Here is a 26,748-nt window from a genome sequence, read left to right on the forward strand (position 1 = left end):
GTTCGGGTCTGGGAACCTCGCCCAGGAGCGCTTCGCCATTAAAGCCTGTTAGAGATTTTTGGTGTACCTGGTCATCTTTTACCTAACACATACCAAGAGGCAATTCCTCTAATTTAAAAGGAGATATAGCCCTGAAATAAGAGGAAGTGCATTAATTTTATTAAAGACTTGCCATGTTGTCCTGATATTTTTTCCTCAGTTTTCCTGCTGTCTGGTACAAATGATAAACCCAGGCCCAGAAACCCTGATGTTCATAGGGAATTTTTCAAAAGTATATAAATAAATAACATAGACAGGTGATTAGTTGTATGTGTTTTCCTCCCCAAATCAAAAATTTCTTGATGGATTAGATTACATCTCATCTTTGTTTATCTAATGTTTATTAGTGTTGGTATATTGATTTAGCTAATTATCTAATTAATTCTCTTGTCTGTTCACTCATAAAATTATTTTATGAACTGATAACTTGCCAGAAAGTGTGTTAGGCCTGGAGATAGGAGATGGAAGGATGCCAGACAAGTCTCTTCCTCACAAAGCTACATTCTAATAAGAGAAATAGCCACTAAATAAATAAACAAATAAAGTAATAAAAATCCAGATAACAAAATGTCAAGAAGAAAACAAAGGTAAGTGGATAGAGAATATGCAGAGATGAGTATAGGAAGAAGCTCTTTTGGATAGAGTTGTCATGAGGAGACTTTCTGAAGAGCTTGCATTTGAACAGAGATTTAAAGGAGAAGGTGCCAGCCATATGAATATCTGGGGAAAGCGAACTAGCAAATGCAAAGAGGGAACAGCAAGGGAAATACCCTTGAAATGAGAATGATCCTTGGTGTGTTCAAGAATTAGCAAAAAGATTCATGAAGTTGGATCACAGTGATAGAGACAGAGAGTAGTATGAAATGAGGTCATAGAGGTATGTAGGGCTGGGTTGTGCAGAGTTTTGTAGATCTTGGTAAGGAGTTAGGAATATAACTAAAAATATATGAAAAGCCACTGGAAATTATTACACAATGAAGCAATCCATCTGATTTATGTTTTTAAAAGACTACTCTGGTCATTGGGTGGTAAGTGGATAATTTCAAGATGAGAATTAAATATTATTATGCTCCATTATGAGCATACAAGTCTTGGTTAGGTAAGGTAAATTGAGTGTTTCAAGACACAGAATGGAAAAATATCCCATTCAACCATATCCTTTGGATGTCATCATGATCTAAAAGGACTCAATTAATCTCTTTGAAGAGAAAATTTCCTTTGAGAGACAATTCCTATTGGATGATGTTCCATGTTATTGGCAAGAGTTTATTAAACACCTTTCCTTCAAATCATCTCAGACATGGTAATACAGGAGGACTCAGGTACTGCATCTTAATTGCTGTCATCATCAACAGTTGCATCTGGTTGCTGGAGAGATAGACACGTGAGTCTGTATTCCATACCTATGGTAGCTGGAACATCATTTTCTATTATGTTCTATTTTGTTCTGACAGACAAATGATTAATTAGCACAATCAGCATCTCTCCTTGAAAAGGGCCATGGATCAGCGTGTTCCTCTCCATCATGTAATTGAATCAGGGCCCACACACCTGTTTCCACTTCCTTTAAACAAACACCTGCCCAATAACCAACACAAAGCAATATTAAATCTCAACCTGCCTTGTGCATAAGTACATCTTTCAACTTGACCTAATCAATGCTGAAAGCTAGGAAAACATAGGTCTCAGAGAAGACCACTTCCTGGCCCTCACATGTAATCAGAGCATCTGCGGCTCTGTCCCCACTCATGACTATGTTGCAGAATGATTCAGAGTGACTCTGCAGTCAGACCAGTCAAGGATCATACCAGGTTTTCCAGTTGCGTGACACTGAGGGATTCACTTAACCGCTGTTAAGTCTCTCCTCATCTTCAAAATGGGGATAGTGATGTTTATCATAAATATTTGTTGATTTTCCATATGTAAATCATGTACGTAAAAGGCTTAGCACAGTATTTTGCACATGGTAAGCAAATATTAGCATTTTTTACTATAATAAGATAATATCAAAAACAATTAGGTTGAAAACTTTCAGTTCTGGATAACGTGGGGTAAATGCATGTACCCTCTCCCACTGATTACAACTAGAAGTCCTGGACAGAATACACAAATCAACTATCTGAGGACTCTGAAAAGTATATAATGGCAAGTTAACTAAGGAGGAGAACAAAAGCCTTAAAGAGAAACACTTATGAAGATGACTTCCTGCTTCTTCTCTCTTCCCATATTTCCAGGCATAGATTCTAGGACCCCCTGAATCTTGAGACTCTACGAGTGTTAACAGAAAAAGCTGCACGAGAAGTCCTCTCTCGTGGGACAGAGGGCTGGGAATGGGGACCCTGGGGAAGAAAGATCTTTTGCTTCTCCTGGCCCCACTTCAGTAATAAAGTGGCATTCCTATGACAGTGCCAATTGCAGCAATGGTGGAAGTGGGATCGTGGGCAGCAGCTGCAGCAGCAGGGGTTCTGCAAGCTCCTTTCTCTTGTTACTTTGCCCTGAGGTAGATTCAGTTTCAGGCTTTCCAGGTGACTCAGTGGTAATGCAGGAGATGCTCGTTCCAGCCCTGGGTTGGGAAGATTCCCTGGAGGAGGAAATGGCAGCCCACTCAGTATGCTTGCCTGGGAAATCCCATGGACAGAGGAGACTGGCGGGATATAGTCCATGGGGGTCACAAAGAGTGGGATATGACTTAGCAACCGAGCACACACACAAATCCAGTTTCAGTAAGTTCATTACAGTACATGAATGCTAAAACCATGGTTTTCTAGGCAGAGCCATGCAAAGGTGTCAATAGGAGTCAGAGAATGTGGGGGGATTTACAAAGAGAAGTTAGCTGGAGAAAGGAATCCTTTAAATCGGAGTATAAAGTATTGGGCTCATCATGAGTCATGCATGTGTAGAACTTGATCATAAACAACATGGAAAAGCCTTTGAGATTGAATTACAGTGTAGACCACCATCCAGTCCTTGATGGAGTCCTGGATGATGCGTGAACAGGTAGGCCAGATAGTAAAGAACAACTATGAAAACTAAATTGACAATAGAGCCACAGCCTGAGGCTAGGTGAGGACTGTGGTCTGAGCCTAACTAGGTTAACCAGCTACTAAAGAAAACACAAAACAAAAGAAATTAACACTCCTCAGAAAATTTTAACAGATCCCACAGTCCGTCTCAAAACATAATAAATTGTCCAGGATACAATCCAAAGTTACTCAACATACAAAGAACCAGGAAGATGTAAATAACCTGCAAGGGAAAAAGTAATCAACAAATGCAAACTCTAAAATGACCTAGATGTAGGAATTGCCCAATATTTAAAAGCACACCTTATAATGATTATTCATGCATTAAGGGTGAACATTCTCAAAATGAATGAAGATAGACGTTTTCAGCAGAGAAACAGAAGGCATGCCAAAGAGCCAAGTGGAAACTTTTGAATTGATAGATACAGTAACAGAACTAGAATGTCTACTAGAGGACCTCAAAAACCGAATGGAGGTGAGAAAAAAAAAAAAGGGCCAATGAACTTGAAGGTCAATCAATAAAAATTATCCAATCTGGAGAGCACAGAAGAAAAAAAAAGTTTGATAAAAAATGAACAGACTCTCAAAGACCTGTGGGACAATATCATAAGTTCTTATACACTATGATTATAGTCCTGGAAGAAGAGGAGAAAGAAATTTGTGCACAAACATATTTAAAGAAATCATGTCTGAAAATTTTCCAAATTTGGTAAAGGACATGTATTTGCAGATGCACGAAATTCAGCAAACTTCAAATAGAATACACTCAAAGAAAACATGCTCTTACTCATCATAATCAAAGAGTAAAAACCAAAACAAAGCAAGAAAATCTTGAAAAGGCTGTAGAAAACCAATACATTAAAGAAAGAATCTGTGACTCAAATGACAGCAGATTTTCTCATCAGAAACCATGCAGGCAAAAAGCAAAAGCAACAACAGGACACCAGTGGAATAACATTTTTTAAATGTTGGAAGAAAAATACTGTCAAAGCATATTTTCACAACCAATGGAAATAGCACTCAGGAATTTAGTTTTGAGACTAGTCTTGTATTTCAATTTTTTTTTTTTTTCACCAAACTTCCTACTATGTTTAAGATACGGTGCTCAGTACAAGTGATTTCAGGAAGATCAAGACTCAGCTCTCCCATCAAGAAACTTACTCTGAAGTTGTCACATTGGAATTAAGGATGAAGTCCATAGAAGGGACTCTGGTGACACCAAGGAGGAGGTAGTCATCTCTATTCAAGTAAAAAGAAAGAACCAGGCATACTGTTGAAAGGAGGTTATGTTTTATTTGAATATTCAAAGGTATATACCAAAGGGTTCAGAAATCTGTGCAGTCGACTACAACAGGGAGAAACATGAATACAGTGTGCAATGGTTTATTGGTATATATGGGTAATGTTTAATTTTTTAGTTATATAGTGTATACACCTCTCAACACTTATTTTTCACTCTGATAAAATTTCCAACTTCCAGTTCATAGAGAACATTGATCGATGAATCTAATTCTTCCTCTGCTGCTGCTAAGCTGCTAAGTCGCTTCAGTCGTGTCCGACTCTGTGCGACCCCATAGACGGCAGCCCACCAGGCTCCCCCGTCCCTGGGATTCTCCAGGCAAGAACACTGGAGTGGGTTGCCATTTCCCTCTCCAATGCATGAAAGTGAAAAGTGAAAATGAAGTCGCTCAGTCGTGTCCGACTCTTAGCGACCCCATGGACTGCAGCCCACCAAGCTTCTCTGCCCATGGGATTTTCCAGGCAAGAGTACTGGAGTGGGGTGCCATTGCCTTCTCCAATTCTTCCTCTATACAGAGCTATCTGATAATACTGGGGAATTAATGCTCGAGGGGCATTTTTCAACCAATGACTGATGAAAGTTGAGGAATAAATACCCCAGCTCCCATATCCCTTGAACAGGATAACTCTGAAGCACTGAGGTCTCAGATTTCACCAGTGGAATTAAGTTCTGTTTGCCCACTCTTAGTGAACTTGCTTGACAATGCATGCATTATTGATTTTCACTCACTGCCTCTCCTACTTCCCCACTTGCCTTAGTAATGTTTTTAGGGATGACTTCTCAAACAAACGATTTGAATTTGTATCCTTGTTTCAGGACCTAATTCTAAGAAAACTCAAACTAAAATGGCATCACAGATTAGGTTTCCAAGGAAGCAGGCTTTGAAATGGAGATTTAGAATTTATGAAGAGTACTCTTGTAATTGGGTTTCCTGGTAGCACTAGTGGTAAACAACCCACCCGCCAATGTAGGAGATGTAAGAGACACAGGTTTGATCCCTGGGTTGGGAAGATCTCCTGGAGGAGGGCATGGCAACCCACTCCAGTATTCTTTCCTGGAGAATCCCATGGACAGAGAAGCCAGCTGGCTATGGTCCATAGAGTTGCAAAGAGTCGGACACAACTGAAGGGACTTACCACACTCCTGTAATTAACATCTGTGAGATAAGAAAGCAGGATTGGACAAAGGAAAGACTTGGGCTGTAGTTCCAACAAAAGTCTCAAGCAACTCCAAGGTGAGTTTGGAAGCCAGAGTGATTCTTGAGAGTTGTCCTAAGTTGAGGTGAGGGCTCTTGGCTTCCATTCCTTCATATCAACCAGTCATTAGATGCAGGTTGCCCTGAGAAAGGGAGCATGACTTTGAGCAGCATAGTTCTTTTTAGGAGCATGGTAGAAAAAGCTTATATTTCCTTGAAGGGACCGTTGGTAGAAACATGTTAAAGGCAATTCTGGTGAGGGCTTGGGAAGAAAAGAGGAGAGCTGGAGAGAAAGCTTCTATTGTCTTAGAGAATATGCATATATATATATATATATTTCATACATATATATCTGGAGAAGGCAATGGCACCCCACTACAGTGCTCTTGCCTGGAAAACCCCATGGACAGGGGAGCCTGGTGGGCTACAGTCCATGGGGTCGCAGAGTCAGACACGACTGAGTGACTTCACTTCACTCACTTCATACTTTATCAATGGAGAAGGAAATGGCAACCCACTTCAGTATTCTTGCCTGAAGAATCCCATGGACAGAAGAGCCTGGCGGGCCATGGTCCATGGGGTCATAGAGTCGGACATGACTGAAGTGACTGACCACACATTTACATGTATATACATATATATATCTCATCATCATTAGCAGACTGCTGGTAGAAGTATGAACATTAAAACAATTCTGGTGGGGTCTCAGGCCTCAGACAGAAATGAGGAGTATGCTATTAGAAACTAGAGAAAATTTGACCCTCATTATAAAATGGCAAAGAACTTGACTAAATTGAGTTCTTGTGTTTTGTGCAAAGTAGAACATCTGAGCAATGAAATTGGATATTTAGCTGAGGATTCTAAGCCAAGTATTGAAGGTTCATCCTGCTTTCTCCTAACTGCTTGTAATAAAACACAAGAGGAAGGAGATAAATCGACAGGACTGTTAAGCAAAAGGGAATCAGACGTAAAGATTTGGGAAAGTCTCAGTCTATCCTTACTGCAAAAACAAGAAAGCTTGCTTTGAAGAGAACGTGTACCTCAAAACTCTTCCAGCCTCTACTCACCACCCAGTTCCAGTGTCACTCCCACATTTTATTTGTTACAGCAGCACCCCACTTCCTGGCACCAAAATCTGTACTAGTCTGCTTGGGCTGCCATAAGAAAATATTGGGTGGCTTAAACAACAGACATTTCATTTATTTTTTTCTGAGTTCTGAAGACTAGAAGTCCAAGCTCCCAGTGTTGTCAGGGTTGGTTTCTGGTGAGGACTCTCTTCCTGACTTGTAAATGGCTTCCTTTTTCTCTGCGTTTTCACATGGCCTTGTCCATGAGCACATGGATTGGGTCCCACCCTTATGGGACCACTACATTTAACCTTAATTACATCCTTAACACCCCCATCTCCAAATACAGTCACTTTGGGGGTTCGGGCTCTAAGATGATGAATTCTGGGGGACACAATTCAGTCTACAATGTGTGTCCTTATAAAGAGAGTGTCACATGTTGTAGTGGTCTATGACTTTACATAGATACATGTATAAGTAAGTCTCACCTTGAGCATAAATGAAGAGAGATCCCTAAACCTTGTTTTACACAAAGCAAAGCAGTTCTCCTTAATTTATTTCAATAATGTAAAGAAGTGACTATGAGCAAGACACTGTTATCAGATGTGAAAGATACAAGAGTGAGTAAGATTGGGTTAGAAGTTCTTGCTGTAATTTTAAATGACTTGACTGTTTTACAAAAGGAAGCATGAAATATTCTTGAAAGCTACAGTTTTTCAGAAGGCAGACCACTCAACCACAAGAAAGGAAAACCATTACCTTTCTAAATTTCAAAGAGCATGCTTATTTTAATTAAGAGTTTTCAGAAGGCAAATGTATGATCCATTGCTCTACAGTCATTCAGATTAAACAGACAGTAGAGTGTTAAGAAAATATAAGGGCATACACATAAAGTGACCAAGTGTCAGACAAATATCCTACGCTACCACTTGGAGGCTCCACTATGGATGGAAGAAGCGGTAAAGGGATTGCCGGAGGTTGAGACTGTAAAGAATAGATAAATGAAAAACTGGGCAAGAATGAGAGTTGAACAGGGCAGGGAACTTTCCTCTGTAATGCATCAGGGTTATGTACTCATTAAAGCAATGGGAAGTTCATGAGATTTAACAGTTTTCAACGGTTCAAGAAAACTGTGTCAATAGATAATAAAAAAGTAAATTTTATTTTATTTATAAAAAATGCAACAGGGAAATATATTTGACAAATGCCCACCCGTCTCCATAGAAGAATATAGACAGTCCAAAAGAAACATTTAACTTTTTTTCCTATGGGTAAAGACTTACTATGCTTATTATATTTAAAGTGTTAGAAATTATATTCTTTTAAATACCCTGAAATATTTGCTTTAAAAAGGAAAAATAGAGATGTCTTGTGGCTCTGGTACATTGTCATTAGCAAATAAGCAATTATTGAATGATAATGGGAAGGATAATGAAGAAATTGTGGGTGTATTTAGGAAGTAAATACATTTCTTTTACTTTCATTCTCCTGGTGAATGAATAGAGAAGGACTGGCCTGAGGGCTAGAGGGTTACCAGCATAGGAGAGCACTGAGCTCTTAAAGCACTCAAAAGGGAAAAGTCTTCAAATTGAATCTAATGATAAGAAATCATTCTTGATGTGCAAGTTTCTGTCTTTACAAAATTCGGTTGACTTAGAAAGGGAGCATCTCATACTAAACTACTGGTCTATTAACGTTGGAAAATTAGACTAGTAGAGCCTGAGTTTGGGTTAAAGAAAAATGCCACCAATATTTTGGGTTCTGTTCACCTTCTCTCATTTGCAAGACAATTTGACATCATTTCAGATAACCTATAATCTTTGCAAATTGTGAGTGTTCTTTGCTGTTTGCATTAAGATCTGAAATTAGAAATGCAACACATCAATTTACAACAAAACATTTCAAAACTTCTCTCCTCCCACACAGAAAACTTTTATCCTTTAATCTCTGTACTAATATCCTATTTTATGACCTGTATTATACATCAGAATGGACTGGTTGGATCTCCTTGCAGTCCAAGGGACTCTCAAGAGTCTTCTCCAACACCGCAGCTCAAAAGCATCAATTCTTCGGCGCTCAGCTTTCTTCACAGTCCAACTCTCACACCCATACATGACCACTGGAAAAACCATAGCCTTGACTAGATGGACCTTATTCGGCAAAGTAATGTCTCTGCTTTTCAATCTGCTATCTAGGTTGATCATAACTTTTCTTCCAAGGAGTAAGCGTCTTAATTTCATGGCTGCAGTCACCATCTGCAGTGATTTTGGAGCCCCCAAAAATAAAGTCTGACACTGTTTCCACTGTTTCCCCATCTATTTCCCATGAAGCGATGGGACCAGATGCCATGATCTTGGTTTTCTGAATGTCAAGCTTTAAGCCAACTTTTTCACTCTCCACTTTCACTTTCATCAAGAGGCTTTTTAGTTCCTCTTTCTGCTATAAGGGTGGTGTCATCTGCATATCTGAGGTTATTGATATTTCTCCCAGCAATCTTGATTCCAGCTTGTGCATCTTCTTTGGAGGGAATGATGCTGAAGCTGAAACTCCAGTACTTTGGACACCTCATGCGAAGAGCTGACTCATTGGAAAAGACTCTGATGCTGGGAGGGATTGGGGGCAGGAGGAGAAGGGGATGACAGAGGATGAGATGGCTGGATGGCATCACTGACTTGACGTGAGTCTGAGTGAACTCCGGGAGTTGGTGATGGACAGGGAGGCCTGGCATGCTGCGATTCACGCAGTCACAAAGAGTCGGACACGACTGAGTGACTGAACTGAACTGACTTGACTATACATCAGAAATCATTCCTCAACAAAGAAATAGGTAGACTAGGTTTTCAAGTCATTAGAAAGCCTTCTGATATTATTTTTTCCATTTTAGCAAAATTATTTCTGAAGATAAGGTAACTCTTGGCCTTGCAGACAAAAATGCACATATAAAAGAATATCTGTTAAGCAAAATCTAATGGAATTTTGTGAGCATGCTTTTCTGTGGACTGAAAGGAAGGTTTCCTTATACAAGTCTCCATAGCATATGCATGTGCTGAGGTTCAGAGCAACCTTCAATGTTTTATCTTTTGTCTTCATTGTGCAACTTGGGTCTTCACTCATGCATAACAAAACAAAGGGAAATATGTGACCTGGTTTTCCAATTATTGTTTCTAACTCAGTTTTCTCTATTCAAATCTTTGGCTTCGAATATTGAAATGGAGTCTAGATGGAAGAAAATTAATATAGGAAAGGACCCCTGTCCTGCCATATAAAAGAAGTTAAATTGTTCCCTTGCCAACTTCTAAATTTGAAAATGATCAGGCAGTGTGGTTTTTATTTTTTTCTTCTTTTTCATTGAAATGAAATCATTCCAACCCTGAGTTGTGTTTTATAATTAAAAGATTTTCTGTGTTTTAACTTTGTACAAATATTTACTGCAATGATTTCTGATTTCAAATATGTGGCCTGGATTTCCCTGAATAAAGTCAACTTGGATAGATTTAACTTCATAAAAAAGAGAATGAAGGATCTTGGAACTTGAAGACAGAACAATGAGATTTCCCAGAAAATCATTCAGAGACTACCAGGAACTCTTGCCATTATTCTTGGCAATGGGACAAGTCAGAGTAAGCTAAGAGTTGCTAGGATGGTAGGTTCCCAACGAGTCTTTGTGGAGGAAGTCATCACTTTTTAAGAAAGCAACTCAGAACCTGTGTTTGGCTACAAGAGTCATATGCCATTAACATAGTGCTGTGTTTTCAAACTTTTATATAGAATGAAATTTTGTTTTTAAAGGAAAATCTCTGCTAAAGCTAAATAAATATCACAGACAGAAGCAGGGCTACTTGGTTGATGTGGACGCACCTGTAGGCTCCACACAAGCCCTATGGCTTGGTAGAGCCATAATGGTGAACCACCGGCAAAACAGGGAATCAGAGAGTCAGCTCAACACCTTACTAGTTGTCAGAACTGAGACAATTCATAGTTTTTTTGAGTGTGTGTGTGTGTGTGTGTGTGTGTGTGTGTATTAATTCTTGCCTCTAGGTGATAAGATAGGTGATAATGCATATAAAGTGCTTAGCCCAGTACTGTGCACGTAAGAAGATATTAAAAAACTGCCTCTACTCTTATTCTCATCAGCAGCAGCATAGTAATCATACTGAGCTGTACTCTGTATGGAATCATATGGGAACAATGTTGCAGGCTTGTTCTATAGGACTAAACGTGCATTAACTCTAATAATGTACAGATGAAGGCACTAGGGGTAAGCAATTTATCCAACATAGATAGTGGAGCTGGATTTGAGCTTCTTGATTTAAATTTACAGCTTGAACCCTTAATCCCAGTGTGCAGGTGCTTCTCATTAGTAATACAGTGCGGGACTCGGTGTGTACCTGTATAGATCATTCTCTCCATATCTTAGCCTCCTCCTCATTCACATGGGGCATGCTTCCCTTAGCACTGAGAGGCTTCAAAGAGGGGAAGTCTGTCTCATCACAGGTAAGAGACTTCTATTTTTATATGGCAACTTACAGGGTTGGTCCCTTTTATTCAATTTGATTGTATAAACTCACAACCATTAAATATCATTTCCACCTGTTTCATGTGGAAGCAACTCAGTTCAAAAACACGTCTGAGCTTTGTCAATATTCCAAACTTCCAAACAGAACTTTTTTAGCTTTGATATAGATTCTCAGAAAAAGTATTTTTCTATGTCTAATGAGCAGTTTTGCTGTGGGCTGCTTTTGAGAATAAGAGATTGTCATATAAGCTCTTGGCATGGGGTGCTGTGTTTCACACAGAAACAAAAAGATTGATACTGAGTGAGACAAGGAGACAGTTCTTCCAGATGAAACCATCTTGTAGAGAGTAGACAAAGCTGGAGAGGAATTCTGGAGGGAGCTGGGGACTGGGTCTCTAGAGTGAGTGTGTATATTGAGAAAGACGAAGTATGGAGAAAGACAAAGAAGACAATTGAGGATGGAAGGGGATGTCCACACTCTGAGGAAGTATAGTCAACAGAGGAAACTGCAGGGTGGCCAGAAGGGTAGAAGGGCTTCACTGAAGCCAAAGGGTTTTCAAAACACAAGGGGGATGAAGAATGGAAACGGGCTATGAGTTAGGGTCTGCTGCTGCTGCTGCTAAGTCGCTTCAGTCGTGTCCAACTCTGTGCGACCCCATAGACGGCAGCGCACCAGGCTCCCCCGTCCCTGGGATTCTCCAGGCAAGAACACTGGAGTGGGTTGCCATTTCCTTCTCCAATGCATGAAAGCGAAGAGTGAAAGTTAAGTCGCTCAGTCGACTCTTAGCGACCCCATGGACTGCAGCCTACCAGGCTCCTCCGTCCATGGGATTTTCCAGGCAAGAGGACTGGAGTGGGGTGCCATTGCCTTCTCCGGAGTTAGGGTCTAGTAATAGATATTTTCCAATGAAATAACTTCTTGGAGTCCTTGCACTTGCCCATTTTACATTAATTATGAACTTCCCTCAAGGGGCTATTTTCCGTGAAGCTTTCGCTGGCGGCTCCATTCTTCATGCATTTCCCCTCCTTGGATGGTCCGGCTGCATTAGAGACTGCCAGGGCACGCAGTCCCTCTGCTCTCCCGGCCTTTCCCTGGGGTGGCGGGGGGTGGGGGCTCACCAGCCTCTCCAGCTGGATGGAAGCAACGTGACAGCTTTGCTTCTCCCCTTTGGGGGCGACACCAGCTGCCTTCTAACTGGGAGCTCTATTCTAACTGGGAACCCTGCCCAGTGGTGAGTCTCCAATGGTGCCTTCTCCACAAGGCTGTTAGGGTGAACGGTAAATGTAAGGCAGATCATATGACAATCCTTCTTAAAACCCACCGTGGCCTTCCATCACACTTGGAAAAAACTCGGGCTCTCAGACGCCAGCCTACAGTCATCCTGAAGGCCACCTCTCAGACTTCCCCTCCCTCCACTCCCCTGTCACTCCTTCACTCAACAGTGAAGGCGGTTTGTGTCTCGGAGCCTTTAAACTTTCCATTCCTTCTGCTTTAAACGTTCTTCCCCCAGGATGTCACATGGCTTCCTCATCCTCACCATTCAGGCCTCGCCCATATAGCTTCCCCTTAGCCAGGCCGACCGCTCTGGTATACAAGGCACATTATTCATTTCACATCATCTTCTCCAGTATCCTCACAGAGTCTTCGCCACGGCACAGACCTGACACTATCTTATTTACCTGTTTGTTGCTGTGGTTGCTGCTTCTCACTCCTCCTCCAATTCTTTGTGAGTAGAAACTGTTTCTTGCTCACAGCTCTGTCTGCAGCACAAGAGGAGACCCTGGCACCTGGTGGGAGCCTCCTCTGTAAGTCTGGCTCGCTGACTGACTCAAGGCTTTAGGACAGTCTGGTACCTCTGAGACCTGGATCTTCAAGCAGACCCTCCTGATACGCTGAGGTTAACTCAGACTCCCTGGTACACTCTTTCACGAAACCCTGTTAATATAGTTCCTTCAAAGCACGTTCACAGTTTTCAGATTCCTACCTATGTATATGTTTACATTCTGTCTCCCCCAGCATACCCTAAGTTTCAGCAGGGCAAAGACTGGACACCACATGCACCTTGAGGTATATCTAGTTATTTTGGCTACTGCACTCTATGCCAGGCACATAGTAGGTGCTCACTTATCCTATATCAAATGAATATTAACATATTCCTCCCAGGTTTAACCGTAGAGTAGAATATTCAAAAAACAGCGGCTGATGAAGGGTTGATAGGTATTTCTCCTTAGGGAAAATTTAGATATGCTTGCGCTGGCTAGCATGTGCTTTTACATTTTGTAGGAAGGTCGTCAAACCTGCTCTGACCTAGAGGAAGACATCTGTATCCTCTTCTCCAACAGGACAATTTGATGGAGGGCCTGGATCTAATTCTGCCCTCGATGGAGGAGACATCCTGGTACTGCTGCTCAAGAAGGGTTGAGTAAAGGCAGCTAAATGGGTCCCTGAGCAGGGAGGCTGCTGGCCATCACCAGGAGCAAAGGCAGCGCCAGGATGCATGGCAGAGTGGATCTTAGCAGCTGGAGTCCGGTCACTCTTTTCTCCTGTCCAGTTATATTGATGTAGATTTGTGTCGTTTTCAGGTGGTTCCCCTGTGAGAAGCTCAAGCTGCTAAAAAGAAAACAAGAACAAAATGTGTGGACCACTTCCCATATTTACATGAAGTAGCTAACTCAGACTGGTGGGAAAGGCATTGACGTTTGGTGAATTCTCTAGGGTGGGTTCGGTGTGATTTCGGCGATGACTTAGCCCACATGAGGTCAAAAGCGGGTTTCCTATTCTCATCTGGGAAATGGGCCACTAATACTTATATATTGCTTACAGGGCAGAAGACAAGATTGGCATGGAGGTTAGCTGACCTGAGTTCTGGTCCTGAATCACCACCAGCCAGCTGTGTGGCCCTGAGCAAGGCAACGTGCTTCTCTGGGCTTCCATTTCTTTGTACTTAAAATCAAGGTGTTGGCATCTAATCTTAGAGTCTGGAATGGCTGCACAATCAGGTTTATCATTTGATTTACCCCTGCTACAGTGGGTGGGATCTAGTAAACCCCACACCCCTTGGCCTGTACCGATAGCATCCCTTCTCGGATTTGCTGAGCCCGGTCTCCCAGTTGAAACTCTAGCTCCTCCACCTCCTGCCGTAGGGCTTCCCGTAACGTCTGCAATTGCTCAGCCTCCTCCCTGTGGGTAAACAAGAGAAAATAACCAGATTTCACAGTCACCTCCAAGTAGTTTTCCATCCCTCTCAAAATGTAGGTCACACCTTTGACGCATCTTAAAAGAGAGAGTCACCATCTGTATTGGTCTTAGTCGCAGGCATGGGTTTATATTAGGGCAAATTTTCTTTCTTTTTTAAACAACGCTTTGCAGAATAATTAACGTACCATATATGTGTGTGCTAAGTTGCTTCAGTCGTGTCTGACTCTTTGTGACCCTATGGACTGTAGCCCTCCAGGCTCCTTTGTCCATGGGATTTTCCAGGCAAAAATACTGGAGCGGGTTGCCATGCCCTCCCCCAGGGGATCTTCCAGACCAGGGACCAATTCTGCATCTCCTACGTCTCTTACATCGGCAGGTGGGTTCTTTACCGCTAGTGACGCCTGGTCTATGTACCATAAAGTTTACCTATTTTAAGAAAATAATTCAATGATTTCTAGTAAATCTGCCAAGTGTGTAACTATCACCATCATTCAATTTTGGAACACTTCCATTTCACCAGTAAGAAGCCTCATGCCCCGCTATAAGTTAATCCCTATTCCTATCCCCAGCCCCCGGCAATGCCTAATCTACTTTTGGGACATATACTTTTCATCTATGTGAAAACAGTGCAGATTTTCAAAATTCTAACAACTGCCAATATTGCATTTGTGAGAGCTCCATTCATGATGATTAAAGATACCCTGCTGGCTAGCGGCCTCTTCCCAGCGGCTGCCTGTTTTCTGACCTCAAGGAGCCCTGGCCTTGAAAAGTAAGTGTTGCTATCCAGTAAATGGCTCTCACAGACTCCCACTGAGAAAGTAAGACCTGGAACAGGAAAGCAAGGAAAAATTGGCCAATTTCTCATTAGCCTTGCTCCCTGCTGCACATCTGTCCTGCCCTGATTACCTTTCCTTGCTCCAGGTATGTGGGCTGGTACTTACTTTTATGGCTCTCTTAGATAATTACCTTTCCTCCTCTGTCATGTCCCTGGAAAGGAGTGCCTGTTGTCCTCTGAGGTGCTGCTCAATTTCTTCTAAATGCTCCCGGAAACTCTGGCACACTGTCTTCATTGTTTCCATCTCATGGACTGTGCACTGCGAACAATTAGAGAGAGCTGGGAAGCGAGGGCTTTCTGAGTCACTGTAAGGTTCACCGCAGTGGCATCTGCCTTCCCACCTGGGCTTTCTGTTGTGCAATGCAGCCCTGCTGCTAATGTGCTGAAGAGAGAAAAGCCTATACTTCGGCTTTTTCAGGCAAATAGAGACATACGTGGCTGGGACAAGAGAGCGGTGACTATTGGGTGACCCTTGGAGACATTATGTTCCAGGGACAAAAAGTCAGTCTGGAAACCTAGGTAATATAGGGTGAAAGGATGTAGACAGGATCAGAGAGGTAGGGCCAGCATAATGCAGGCTTGTGCTTAGAAAAGTTGAGTCTTGTATAATCTTGTTTTACTTTGGTGCCGAGTCCTGCCTCACTCTGAATCTCAGTGATATTGAACACATCTATTAAATGATACATGCTTCATTAGAGAGTCTGCTTAGAATAGTTTTTACTAGTCTTAGCTCTGCTTAGCCACGGGCTTTCCTAGTGGCCCATGGGTAAAGAATCTTCTTGTCAATGCAGGATATGAAGGTTTGATTCCTGGGTTGGGAACATCTCCTGGAGAAGGAAATGGCAACCCACTCTAGTATTCGCGCCTGGGAAATCCCACAGACAGAGGAGCCTGGAGGGCTACAGTCCGTGAGGTTGCAAAAAATCTGGACACAACTTAGCGACTAGATGACAGCTGCTTAACCACAGTGTCTGGTGGTTGAAATCTGCAGAATCAGCACCACCAGTTCACAAGCTCATTCACAGTGAGGCAGGCATAGACTAGGCATCCCATCCTCCATGGGCTGGAGTCTAGAATTGAACTGTCTGCCCTTCCAATTCTGCCCCCCATCGTTCCTGATGTGAATCACTGTTTAAACCTTACGCTCTATATGACAAGGCTGTTGCCTTGGTTTCCCTATTTGAATGTTCTTTTGCAGCCACCAAGCCCAGTCGATTTGTCAGCTACAGTGTAGCTGGTCGCATGAAGTTATTTGTCCCTTAGGAGTGAGCCGATCAGGTAGTGAATTCTTACAAGGTGACTGAGTTCTAGAAACAGTGAGGCCAGGGCAATGGAACTATGGTGATCAATTAGGCTGAACATTATAAAAGAATTTTATGCTTCACCTAGATATCAAATCACCTTTGTGATTGTAAGGCATGGGGGCTGGGATTTAGGAATAATTGATGGCGTGAGTGCGCCCTGTGAAGGGAGTGATGTGGAAGATTCTGAAATGCTGCCATCTCCTGGTCATTTGGGAACACTGAAACTGCATTTCCACTCTACAACAGACAAAAAATGCTATGTTAAGTCACGTCAGTTGTGTCCAACTCTGTGCGACCCCATAGATGGCAGCCCACCAGGCTCTCCCGTCCCTGGGATTCTCCAGGCAAGAACACTGGAGTGGGTTGCCATTTCCTTCTCCAATGCATGAAAGTGAAAAGTGAAAGTGAAGTCGCTCAGTCGTGTCCAACTCCTCACGACCCCATGGACTGCAGCCCACCAGGCTCCTCCATCCATGGGATTTTCCAGGCAAGAGTACTGGAGTGGGGTGCCATTGCTTTCTCTGACAGACAAAAAATAGTTTCAGACAAAAAGGAACCCTTAGGTGGCTCAGATGGTAAAGAATGTGCCAGTCATATGGGGGCCCTGGGTTTGATCCCTGGGTAGGGAAGATCCCCTGGAGAAGAGAATGGCTACCCACTCCAGTATTCTTGCCTGGGGAATTCGAAGGACAGACAGTCAGACAGAACAGAACAACCAACACCAACCTTTCTTTAGGCAAAAAGGGGGAAAAAAAGGAGACTGTTTTGAACTTTTTTTTATCCAACACGAAGACTAGGTTTTAATTCAAATACAATGCAGTACCTACTCTCTGATCCCCCAAAAGTGAAAGTGTTAGTTACGTCTGACTGCAACCCCATGGCCGTGGAATTCTTTAGGCAAGAATATTAGAGTGGCAAGTGGGTTGCCATTCCCTTCTCCAGGAAATATTCCTGACCCAGGGTTCAAACCTGAGTTTCCTGAATTATAGGCAGATTCCTTACCATCTGAGCCACCAGGGAAGCCCCAGTCTCTGACCCAAGCTGGGCCTTAAAACAAACTTTAACTTCAACAGTAAGAGTAACAATATTGACCCTTCATGTTTGATTGGCTCATTGTTTTTCAGTTGCTCAGTCATGTCCAACTCTTTTCAACCCCATGGACTGCAGCACGCCAGGTGTCCCTGTCCTTCACCATCTCCTGGAATTTGCTCAAACTCACATCCAGTGAGTCGGTGATACCATCCAACTATCTCATCCTATGTTGCTCCCTTCGCCTCTTGCTCTTAATTTTTCCCAGCAACAGGGTCTTTGCCAGTGAGTCAGCTCTTTGCATTAGGTGGCCAAAGTATTGGAGCTTCTGCTTCAGCATCAGTTCTTCCAATGGCTCATATTACTTTTAAAAATTGGCTCATATTACTTTTAAAAATTCATATGACTTTTTTCTTTAAATCTAAATCATAAACATTATAGATGAATCTTCTAATATCCAAAATTATTATTCTGTATATGTCTAATTTTCTTGTCTGAAAAAAATTTATTGAATTAACAGATTATTGTGAACAATTCGCATCTTTCTAAGATTTAATCATATCAACAAACCATTATTTTAGGTAACCCACAAGAGCACGTTCTATCTGTGCCTTTGTTCTGAAGTCTTAAACACAGATTTGATTTTCATGCTTTATTATTGGAAACAAAATATAAAGCCAAATATGACTTAATTTATATATTCCTGTAAAACATCTTAAAAATGTAAGTTAGAAAAAATATTTTTTCAATATAATATATATTAGACCAACAATCTGGTTTTTACCATGGAAACTGGAGTATCTAACTGTAGGATTTAATATTTTTCCCTTATAGCCTCTTAAAATATCACCTTCTCCAGCCATCTTTCATCTCTAACATTTTCCTTCATGACCTATATGGTCCAGTTTATTCCTTTAGAGCTAAGTTTTTAAACTTTGACATTGTTGACATTTTAGGTCAGATGGTTCTCTGTTTTAAGGCACCAACTTATGTACTGTAGGATGTTTAGCACCATCCCTGACCACCACCCACGAAATTCAAGTAGCACCTACCCCAGTTATGACAACCAAATATGCTTCCCATTATTGCCAAATGACACCAGGGCTGGAGGCAAATTATTTCCAATTGAAAATCACTGCTATACAGCATTTACAGTCTCTCATTAACACTGATGATGACAGTGACAATGAATCCTACTATCCTTCAGAACTTGAGCCTTGGTCTCTTTATTCCAAAGGACCCCAGCTACACACTAGCCTTAGTTCTTTGCTCTCACTGAGCTTCAGAATAACATTATACCTAGAACTGATTTTGACACCTTCTTTTACTAGTTCAGCCCTCACTAATGACTCATTTCAAAATATTACAAATACCTGAGAGTTTTACAATCTGAAAAAAAAATGTAGCAAATTATTTTATCTTTTATATAATCACTTTCTATGTTTATATTACATTTATACAGATTTTTCTATGTTGAAGGACCATGTAATATTTGCTGTATCTTTCAAACAATCACTTTCTTAGGTTACTATTTCACTTACATAGATGGACGTATCTTGAAGTTGGACTTTGGAATGTATTGTCCAAGAATTTGGTGTCAGCTAAGTCTTAATTTGAATCTGGACTTAGTACTCAGTAGTTGCGGGAAGTTGAAAAATTACTTAAGCTCTCTCAATTCTTACTTTCTCATCTGTAATAGAGAGAAGACTTGACACATACTAGGGAATCAATAGAAATTTATGGTATGGATGAAAATGAGGGTTATCTGACATGGCATAAATAAAATGCTTAGCATAGCACTCAGTAAGTATTTGTGGAATTGAAAGAATGGGAAGGTAACACGGAAGGCACCAAATAGCAGGAACTCAGTTAACTGCAATTGCCTTCCATTCTCCTCTGAACGGCTGTAGTCCTACATTATATGTGCTATCTTTTTTCCCACCTGTGGGAAAACACTTTCATGTGTCATACTCGTAATTTTTTAAGTTAGTGGCTAACCTTGACAGCCCAGATTATTTCTGACCTTGAGAACTGCTAAAGTCATTGGAAGGACTTGCTAAATGCTTGTTGATTTATCGGGGACTGAACGGGGCGGAGGGTCCTTCAGTTCTCAGTAATCTCAATGTCAACTTTTAAACAAACTTAGCAAAAGTAGACCAAAATTCCTATATTTGACATGAGAAGGTCTATAATTCAAGACCTGAACAATAAAAAAAATAAGGGCTTTCTATGTGCCCTGCACTGAGTGTCTGACTGTGCTGAGTGCCTGACAAGTTTGCTCTCATGTAATCCTAAAACAATCCTGTGTCAGTGACATAAATGATCTCCCTCAGAGAGTTGACATGTCTTCCTCACAATTATACAGGTAAGTGAATATAAGAGAAGTTTCAGTTAAACTGAACTGAAGAGGAGATATAGATGCATGAATGCCTAGAACCTTACCTATGAACATACTGTTTTATATTCCAGGGTAAAATGGGGGTTAATAATAAAATTTGCTTTCCTTCCTTCATAAGGTGATTGGAAATATCAAATAAGAAGAAATCTGTGGGAATTTCCTGGTTGTCCAATGGTTAGAGCTCCATGCTTCCACTGCAAGGGACTTGGGTTCTATCCTTGGTCGAGAACTAAAATCCCACAAGCCACATGGCCAAAAATAAATAAATAAAAATAAGTAAATAAATAAACACTATTGACAGTGCCTGCTGCTTAAGACAATATCAAATACATTTCTATAGGTGTTAAATCAGAGCATTTAAGAACTAAGTCAATGGCTACGTTAAAAAAAAAAGACATTTGCGAGAGTATATTATAAATGATAAAGCACTCTACAGCTATCACTCATGATTTGCAATGGAAAGGTATATCCTGAGGGCTCACATTCAGAAAGGGAGGCTGAGCATCCTCCCTGAGGTATGTATTATTGCTGCGTCTGCTTCCCCACTTTGTGGAGGCAAATACTTACAGAATACAGCTCTCTCACTGTGGTGTCCTGAAGGACTTTCAAAGTCTTCATGAACTGGGCTTCCAGATGGTTTTGTAAGCATAAGCAGTGCCAACAAGTTGGAGACACAGAGCTGGGGCTTCGCCTCTCTGTGGGGCAGTGGAGGTGGTGATGGCAGTAGATACAGCAGTGGGCGGGCGCAGCTTGGCAGATGGCCCCTGGGTAGTTCCTGGGGAAGCCTGTGTCTAAAGAGACAGATTTGGTGAGGGGCGGGGCCTTTTTACCTGGAGCTGAACAGCAGTGCCAGGGCGGAGGCTCCCATGCGTCAGTCTGAACAGAAACATCATTGAACTGTCTTGCTTCTGACCCCAGTCCTGGTTCTGCTGCAGTAACAGGGTCACACACAGTGCATTCTAAAATCGCTCCTCTAGAATCTGTTCCCAAGACCACAGCATTCTGAGCAGGTGATGCCAGTTTGGAGGACAGCTGGATTGTCACCGACATGGGGCTAGCAGCATGTAAGTTAGTATCTGGAGGAAGGTCTCCCATCTCAGATTCTTCCCTAGGTGGTATTTGACCCAAAGCTCTACACACTGGTCTCCCTCGGGGACTATCTCCAGCCACCTTATCTAGATGGAGAATGGACATTCCAGAAGTTTGAACAAGATCCCTTGTATAGGACGTGGCTGCCCTGGGCTTGGGGACATGCTGCGAGACACTTTTTTGCATCAGTAAGGCATTGTTGATGGAAGGACAGAGTTTAGTGCCTTCTGTTCCTCTTGGGGCCTCTGAGTCATCATGAGGGGACTTGTCTGGAGCAGGATCAGTTCCGGGTGGTCTCACAGGCTCACAGGGGTGGTTGTGCACATATACTTCCCCAGCTCGCTCAGGCCACAGAAGCCCGTCCTTTGCACCTGCTATGTGTGTCATCCTAACATCCACAGAGCTACCATCTTGGAAGGTAACTGTGCCTGCAGTGGCCTCATATTCAGTTTGGGGCATGGGTGGGAGTTGCCGCAGCTGGCCACCTCTCCTTGGGAGTTCTCCCCCAGGGATGCTCTTATCAAGGGCCAGATCTTGGGTCCACAGCTCTGGGGTCGACCCCATGCCCTCTGACTTAGACTCTTTCTCCACCATAGAGGCTGAGGCTTTCTCTTCCAAGACACTCCAGTCTTGACTTGAAAAAGATGTGCTCACTATACTCTTGGAATCAGACTCATCTGACTCTTGCTGACAGGACTCCAAGCTGTGGCTCTGAGCCCTTGGCGTTTCATATCCGTTCTCAGCAGGACTCGGGCTGCTTGACAAGCGGGGCATCTGTGGGAGAAACGGGAATAAAGGCAAATGGGTCAGAAATGAGGGAGGGGTACTAGGTTTAAGAAATGCTTCATTTTACATTTTTTCCCCATTTTCATTGACTTAGGAATCATGAGACAAAGATTACAAAATCAGGTTTATGTGAGTTTACTACTTTGTTGCTGTTTAATTGCTCAGTCGTGTCTGACTCTTTGCGATCCCAAGGACTGCAGCCCACCAGGCCCCTCTGCCCATGGGATTCTCCAGGCAAGAATACTGGAGTGGGTTGCCATTCCCTTCTCCAGGGGATCTTCCCGACCCAGGGATCAAATGTAATGGCAGGCTGACCGCTGGGCCACCTGGGAAGCACTTTACCTGGGACCTTTCAATGGGGCTCAGTTACTTGCTTCAGAAAAATCAAAAGAAAATAAAAAGGAAAGGAGCACTGAGCTTTCTGCACTTGCCCATGGTGACTCCACTCTCCCCTGTCCCTTGGGTGCCTGTCTCATGTCTTCTAAGCATTGGTTGCTCTTTCCAACTGTGGTAACACACGTTAATCTTATCAGTCCTTCTATCACTACTTCAACCCTCCAGGGGCCCTCTACCTGCAGGGCTGGTGGCTCCGGCGGCTCCTCCAGGAACCCGCTGCTGTCAGACTGGCAGCTGTTTGCTCTGTTCACCATGGCTCCTGCAGAAAGGGATAAAGAGACCTCCGGTGAGTGAAGGGAAAACAGACAGGCACCCAGACTGAGGTCAGATCCTCTCTGTGCCTGACACACCATAGAGCCTCAAGAGATGTCCACTGTGTGAAGTATAAAGGCATGAGGGAATTTCAAGAATTTTTCCCTCAATGATCAGAGGGTCCATGTAAAACTGTGTCACTGGTTTCCTGTTACAAAGACTAAAGCATGAAACAAAGAAAGAGGAACTAACATCTCTTAAAACTAAATAGCAATCTGATTGTGAGATGGAAATTTACTACGGGGAAGAAAACCCAGAAGGAAATGCAGCCTTAAATGCCACATTGACGAGACAAGAACACCCCAATTTATTTATTTGTGTATATATATTGCAAAGGACTGAATGTTACATCTCCCTTCCACCATGCTATATAAACATTAGGAGACCCAAAGATATTCAACAGGATAGTTGAAACTTGCTGAAGAATGGCCAAAACAGACTCTGCAACTTTTCCCTTTTGCTATATTTGTTTTGGCTCAAGATTTGTGCCGCAATCTGTGAAGGACTCCTGGTACATCATTATTTTTTAAACTTTCCAGATAATGCCTAAGCAATTGCTATTCTAGAATATAAGCTCCATATAAAATGGTTGCCATTCTTCCCCTTTCTCATAACTCTTGGATGAAACGATATATTAGAGCACTAGAACAGAATTATAGGTTAGAGCCCATCCATCTACATGCTGGTAGGTTCAAGACAATCTGGTCCAAAAGCCTGCAAACATGAAGGGTCCCTAAAGAGTAGAGACTAATTTTCTTTAAAAGGGATATATTTATATAACTATTAGGTTTAGTTAACTGTACTTGTGTAAAGCACAAACACCCATAATAAGCAAAAATAACCTCTGAAACTGATTTAAGTGAATTAGAACTTCTCTTTGATGGTGGAATTAGGCATAATTCTCGCCGATGTGTGTATTTGTTGCTCAGTCACATCCAACTCTTTTCGACCCCTTGGATCATAGCCCACCAGGCTCCTCTGTCCATGGAATTCTCCAGTTAAGAATACTGGAGTGGGCTGACATTCCCTTCTCCAGGGGATCTTCCCAGCCCAGGGATCCAACCTGCGTCTCTTGTATTGCAGGCAAATTGTTTACTCTCTGAGCCACTAGGAAAGCCCCCTCTATCTAGAGTAGAGCTTTATTTATCTTGTATTTTAGAAGTCAAATACATGAATCTGAATCATTTTGAGCAAGTCAACAAGAAAATGTGATTCAATTTACTAACAGTTTAGTTTCTTCAGGAGACTAAAAATCTACCTGGCTATAACCCACCCTTTTTTGACAACTTGATGATAAACATCTCAAAACTGGGTTTGTGATTTCTGAATATTCTTAGAGTGGTAGGAATTACTTGATACAGAGAATGAGAAATTGCCTAGTCCAGGATGGCTATAATGGATGATTAAGCAAACAGACAAAGACAAATGTGTATCATTTAGCACTCCCCCAACCCTTACACCCAGTATGTAATATGAGGGAGGGCATGACTTAGAAGACTATATATTCTTGCCAGAGAGTAATGGAATTAGCACGTCAGCTCAACCCAGTTCCTGAAACTACTGAGGCCAAGACAGGTGGAACTTTAGAAGCCTCATCATCTCCAATAGGATTTTCCCTATGCATTTAATAAGCCCAGGGAGTCATAGCTCTTCCTTACTCCACTAGACTGGGGCCTTGACTTACTTATTGCTTATCCCTTACCCCTACCAGTCCTTTCCCCGTTATTATTCAAATCCTCTCCTACTGGGTGGATCCTATTTCAAACCACCACCAACCCCATAATGGGCTTGTTGTGCCCTTAGACTGCTGATTCTCCCACTCGGCCAGTCCCATAGTGCTGGGGGTGAGGGTGGGAAGGGGCTTGAATTCTTTACAATGTACAAAGATCTAATTTGCCCCCATAACTGAGTCCTCTAGAAAACCTGGATTCAGATCGACTGTGTTAAGATTCTGACTCTCTTTACTTACTAGCAGTGTGGTCTTGGGTATGCCACTTACTCTCTCTGTTTCCTCATGGGGAAAAAAATTTGTTGATAATGTTGCTTCTGGGGTTGCAAAGAGGATACTCTCCAGTAATATATACATGAAGAATTTATGGACATGGAAAAGATGATGTAATTATATGCACAGTTTTACTGCAGGACATATCTTGATATTATATTCTCTATCACAACTCAATCATTGCTGTTGTTCAGTCACTAAGTTGCGTCCGACACTTCGACCCCATGGACTGCAGCACACCAGCCTTCCCTGTCCTCTACTATCTCCTGGAGTTTGCTCAAATTCCTGTCCACTGAGTCGGTGATGCTATCTAATGATTTCATCCTCTGTTGCCCCCTTCTCCTTTTGCCTTCAATCTTTCCCAGCATCAGGGTCTTTTCCAATGAGTTGGCTAAATCATTACTAATGTCATTATTAAATATCATTAATGAGCTCCATTATTAATATTTATTAGAAATTATCTTTTCCAGCACAGAGCTGTCCTCGCAGAATTAAGATTTTACCCTTCCAATTAGGTAGAATCTGCCCGGGCAAGATTGCTTCACCAACTCAGGAGTGTGAAACATTTCTGCCCGAGAGACTGATGCCTCAGGCACTTTGTCCAAATAATCACCAGGTGGCAGCATTACATCAACCACAGCACAGAAGAGTCAGGGTTTGACAAGAGTGTCTGAATGGCTTAAGCAGATAAGTCAACATGAGTGCTTGCTAAGTCGTATCCAACTCTTTGCAACACTATGGACTGTAGCCCTCTGGGCTCCTCTGTCCATGGGATTCTCCAGGCAAGAATACTGGAGTGGGTTGCCATGCCTTCTTCCAGGAGATCGTCCCGATCCAAGGATGGAACCTGTGTCTCTTATATCTCCTGCTCTGCTAGAGGAGTTCTTTACCACTAGTGCCACGTGGGAATTTCAAGTCAACAAGAAGAGGCTGCTTTTCTGAGCTGAGTTAGTGATAAAAACTCTGAATCCTAGAGGCTCAGGAAGAAAGAAGACTATGGAATTGAAACATAAATAAGGGATGGGAGAGAAAGAAGTCTTTAAGGTGGCTCAGCTAGTAAAGAATCTGCCTGCAGTACGGGGAGACCTGGGTTTGATTCCTGGGTTGGTATGATCCCCTGGAGAAGGGAAAGGCTACCCACTTCAGTATTCTGGCCTGGAGAATTCAGTCCATGGGGTCGCAAAGAGTTGGACACAACTGAGTGACTTTCACTTTCACGTTCACTTTCAAGGTATGATGTACACTTTGTTGTGCAGGGCAAAAGAAATGGTTCAACCTTAGGCTGCTTGGGGTTCCCATCTTCACGGATCTATTCTACTTTACCTATCTCTTTGTCAAGTTCTTTTCTCTTCCATTGCAAAATGGTAGAAAATCCCGTGACAGCTCCATGGTGAAGTTGCATCTCAGAGGCAAATTATCTTCAAACTGGACTGTGCCTTTCAGATGATGCAAACTCAAATGCCCGTGGAAGCTGAGCAGTTCACAAAAGTATGTGAAACAGCAAGATTCAAGACAATAGCGAGCAGTGTGGATGGTTTGGACTCCAGAGTGTTTGTCTCCCAAAGGCATTTATAAAAATTCACTTGTAGAACAAGCAAAACCTCTCTATGGGCCAGTCGGTCCCCCAGGTTGGAAGTCTTCACAGTGCCACCTACCATTGCAAGACTCAGTGCAAGAGTCCCTTCCAGAATATTCCTTATAGATGGTCATCTAGCTGGTGCTTGCCCACTTGTGGTGACAGAGACCTACTCCTGTATAGTCAGAGTGTCTCATACCTTATAGAAAATACCTCTTTATATTGAGCCAACTTTACTTTAGCACTTTCCATTTGTTAGTCATAGTTCACTCTGTGGAGTTATACTGTAAGTGTTTGACCCATTTTCCTCAAGGCAGCTCTCATGTACAGACTTTTCTCCTCACTTTTAATCTCTTCAGACCCCCTTAAATCAGCCCTCAGAGGGCAGGGTCTCCAGGCCATTTGTGCTTTGTACTTCTTAACAAGAACTTACTTAAAAATATTTGCTATAAAACTGGGCACCCAGAACTAGACTCAGTGATTGAGACATGGTCTGACCAGTACAGAGCGGAGCGGGACTGCCTTTCCCTCCTCTCGATATTTCATTTCTACACACACAGCCTAAGGTTAGTCTAGTCAGAGGCTGTGTTTGCAACATTGAGTTGTACTGAGATTAGTCCCTATTTTGTATTCTTACAAAATTTGACCTAGCTAATCTGGGACCACGGTTCCATCCTATCAA

At 42.3% G+C, this 26,748-nt stretch overlaps 1 protein-coding gene across 1 annotated transcript in view; it reads right to left on the minus strand.

Annotated features, from left to right (window-relative positions):
• Positions 1 to 13,448: 13,448 nt before the first annotated feature.
• Positions 13,449 to 26,748, minus strand: part of ITPRID1 (ITPR interacting domain containing 1) — a 107,445-nt gene continuing 94,145 nt past the window's right edge. The window contains exons 11-15 of the mRNA XM_052639050.1: positions 22,353 to 22,435; positions 20,473 to 21,768; positions 15,306 to 15,433; positions 14,210 to 14,321; positions 13,449 to 13,751 (exon numbers count right to left, since the gene is read on the minus strand). Of these exons, the coding sequence (XP_052495010.1) occupies positions 13,449 to 13,751; positions 14,210 to 14,321; positions 15,306 to 15,433; positions 20,473 to 21,768; positions 22,353 to 22,435 (1,922 nt within the window). The remainder of the gene's footprint in view (positions 13,752 to 14,209; positions 14,322 to 15,305; positions 15,434 to 20,472; positions 21,769 to 22,352; positions 22,436 to 26,748) is intronic.

Source organism: Budorcas taxicolor, chromosome 4 (genome assembly GCF_023091745.1).
Source record: "Budorcas taxicolor isolate Tak-1 chromosome 4, Takin1.1, whole genome shotgun sequence".
In the NCBI taxonomy this organism is placed as follows: Eukaryota; Metazoa; Chordata; class Mammalia; order Artiodactyla; family Bovidae; genus Budorcas; species Budorcas taxicolor.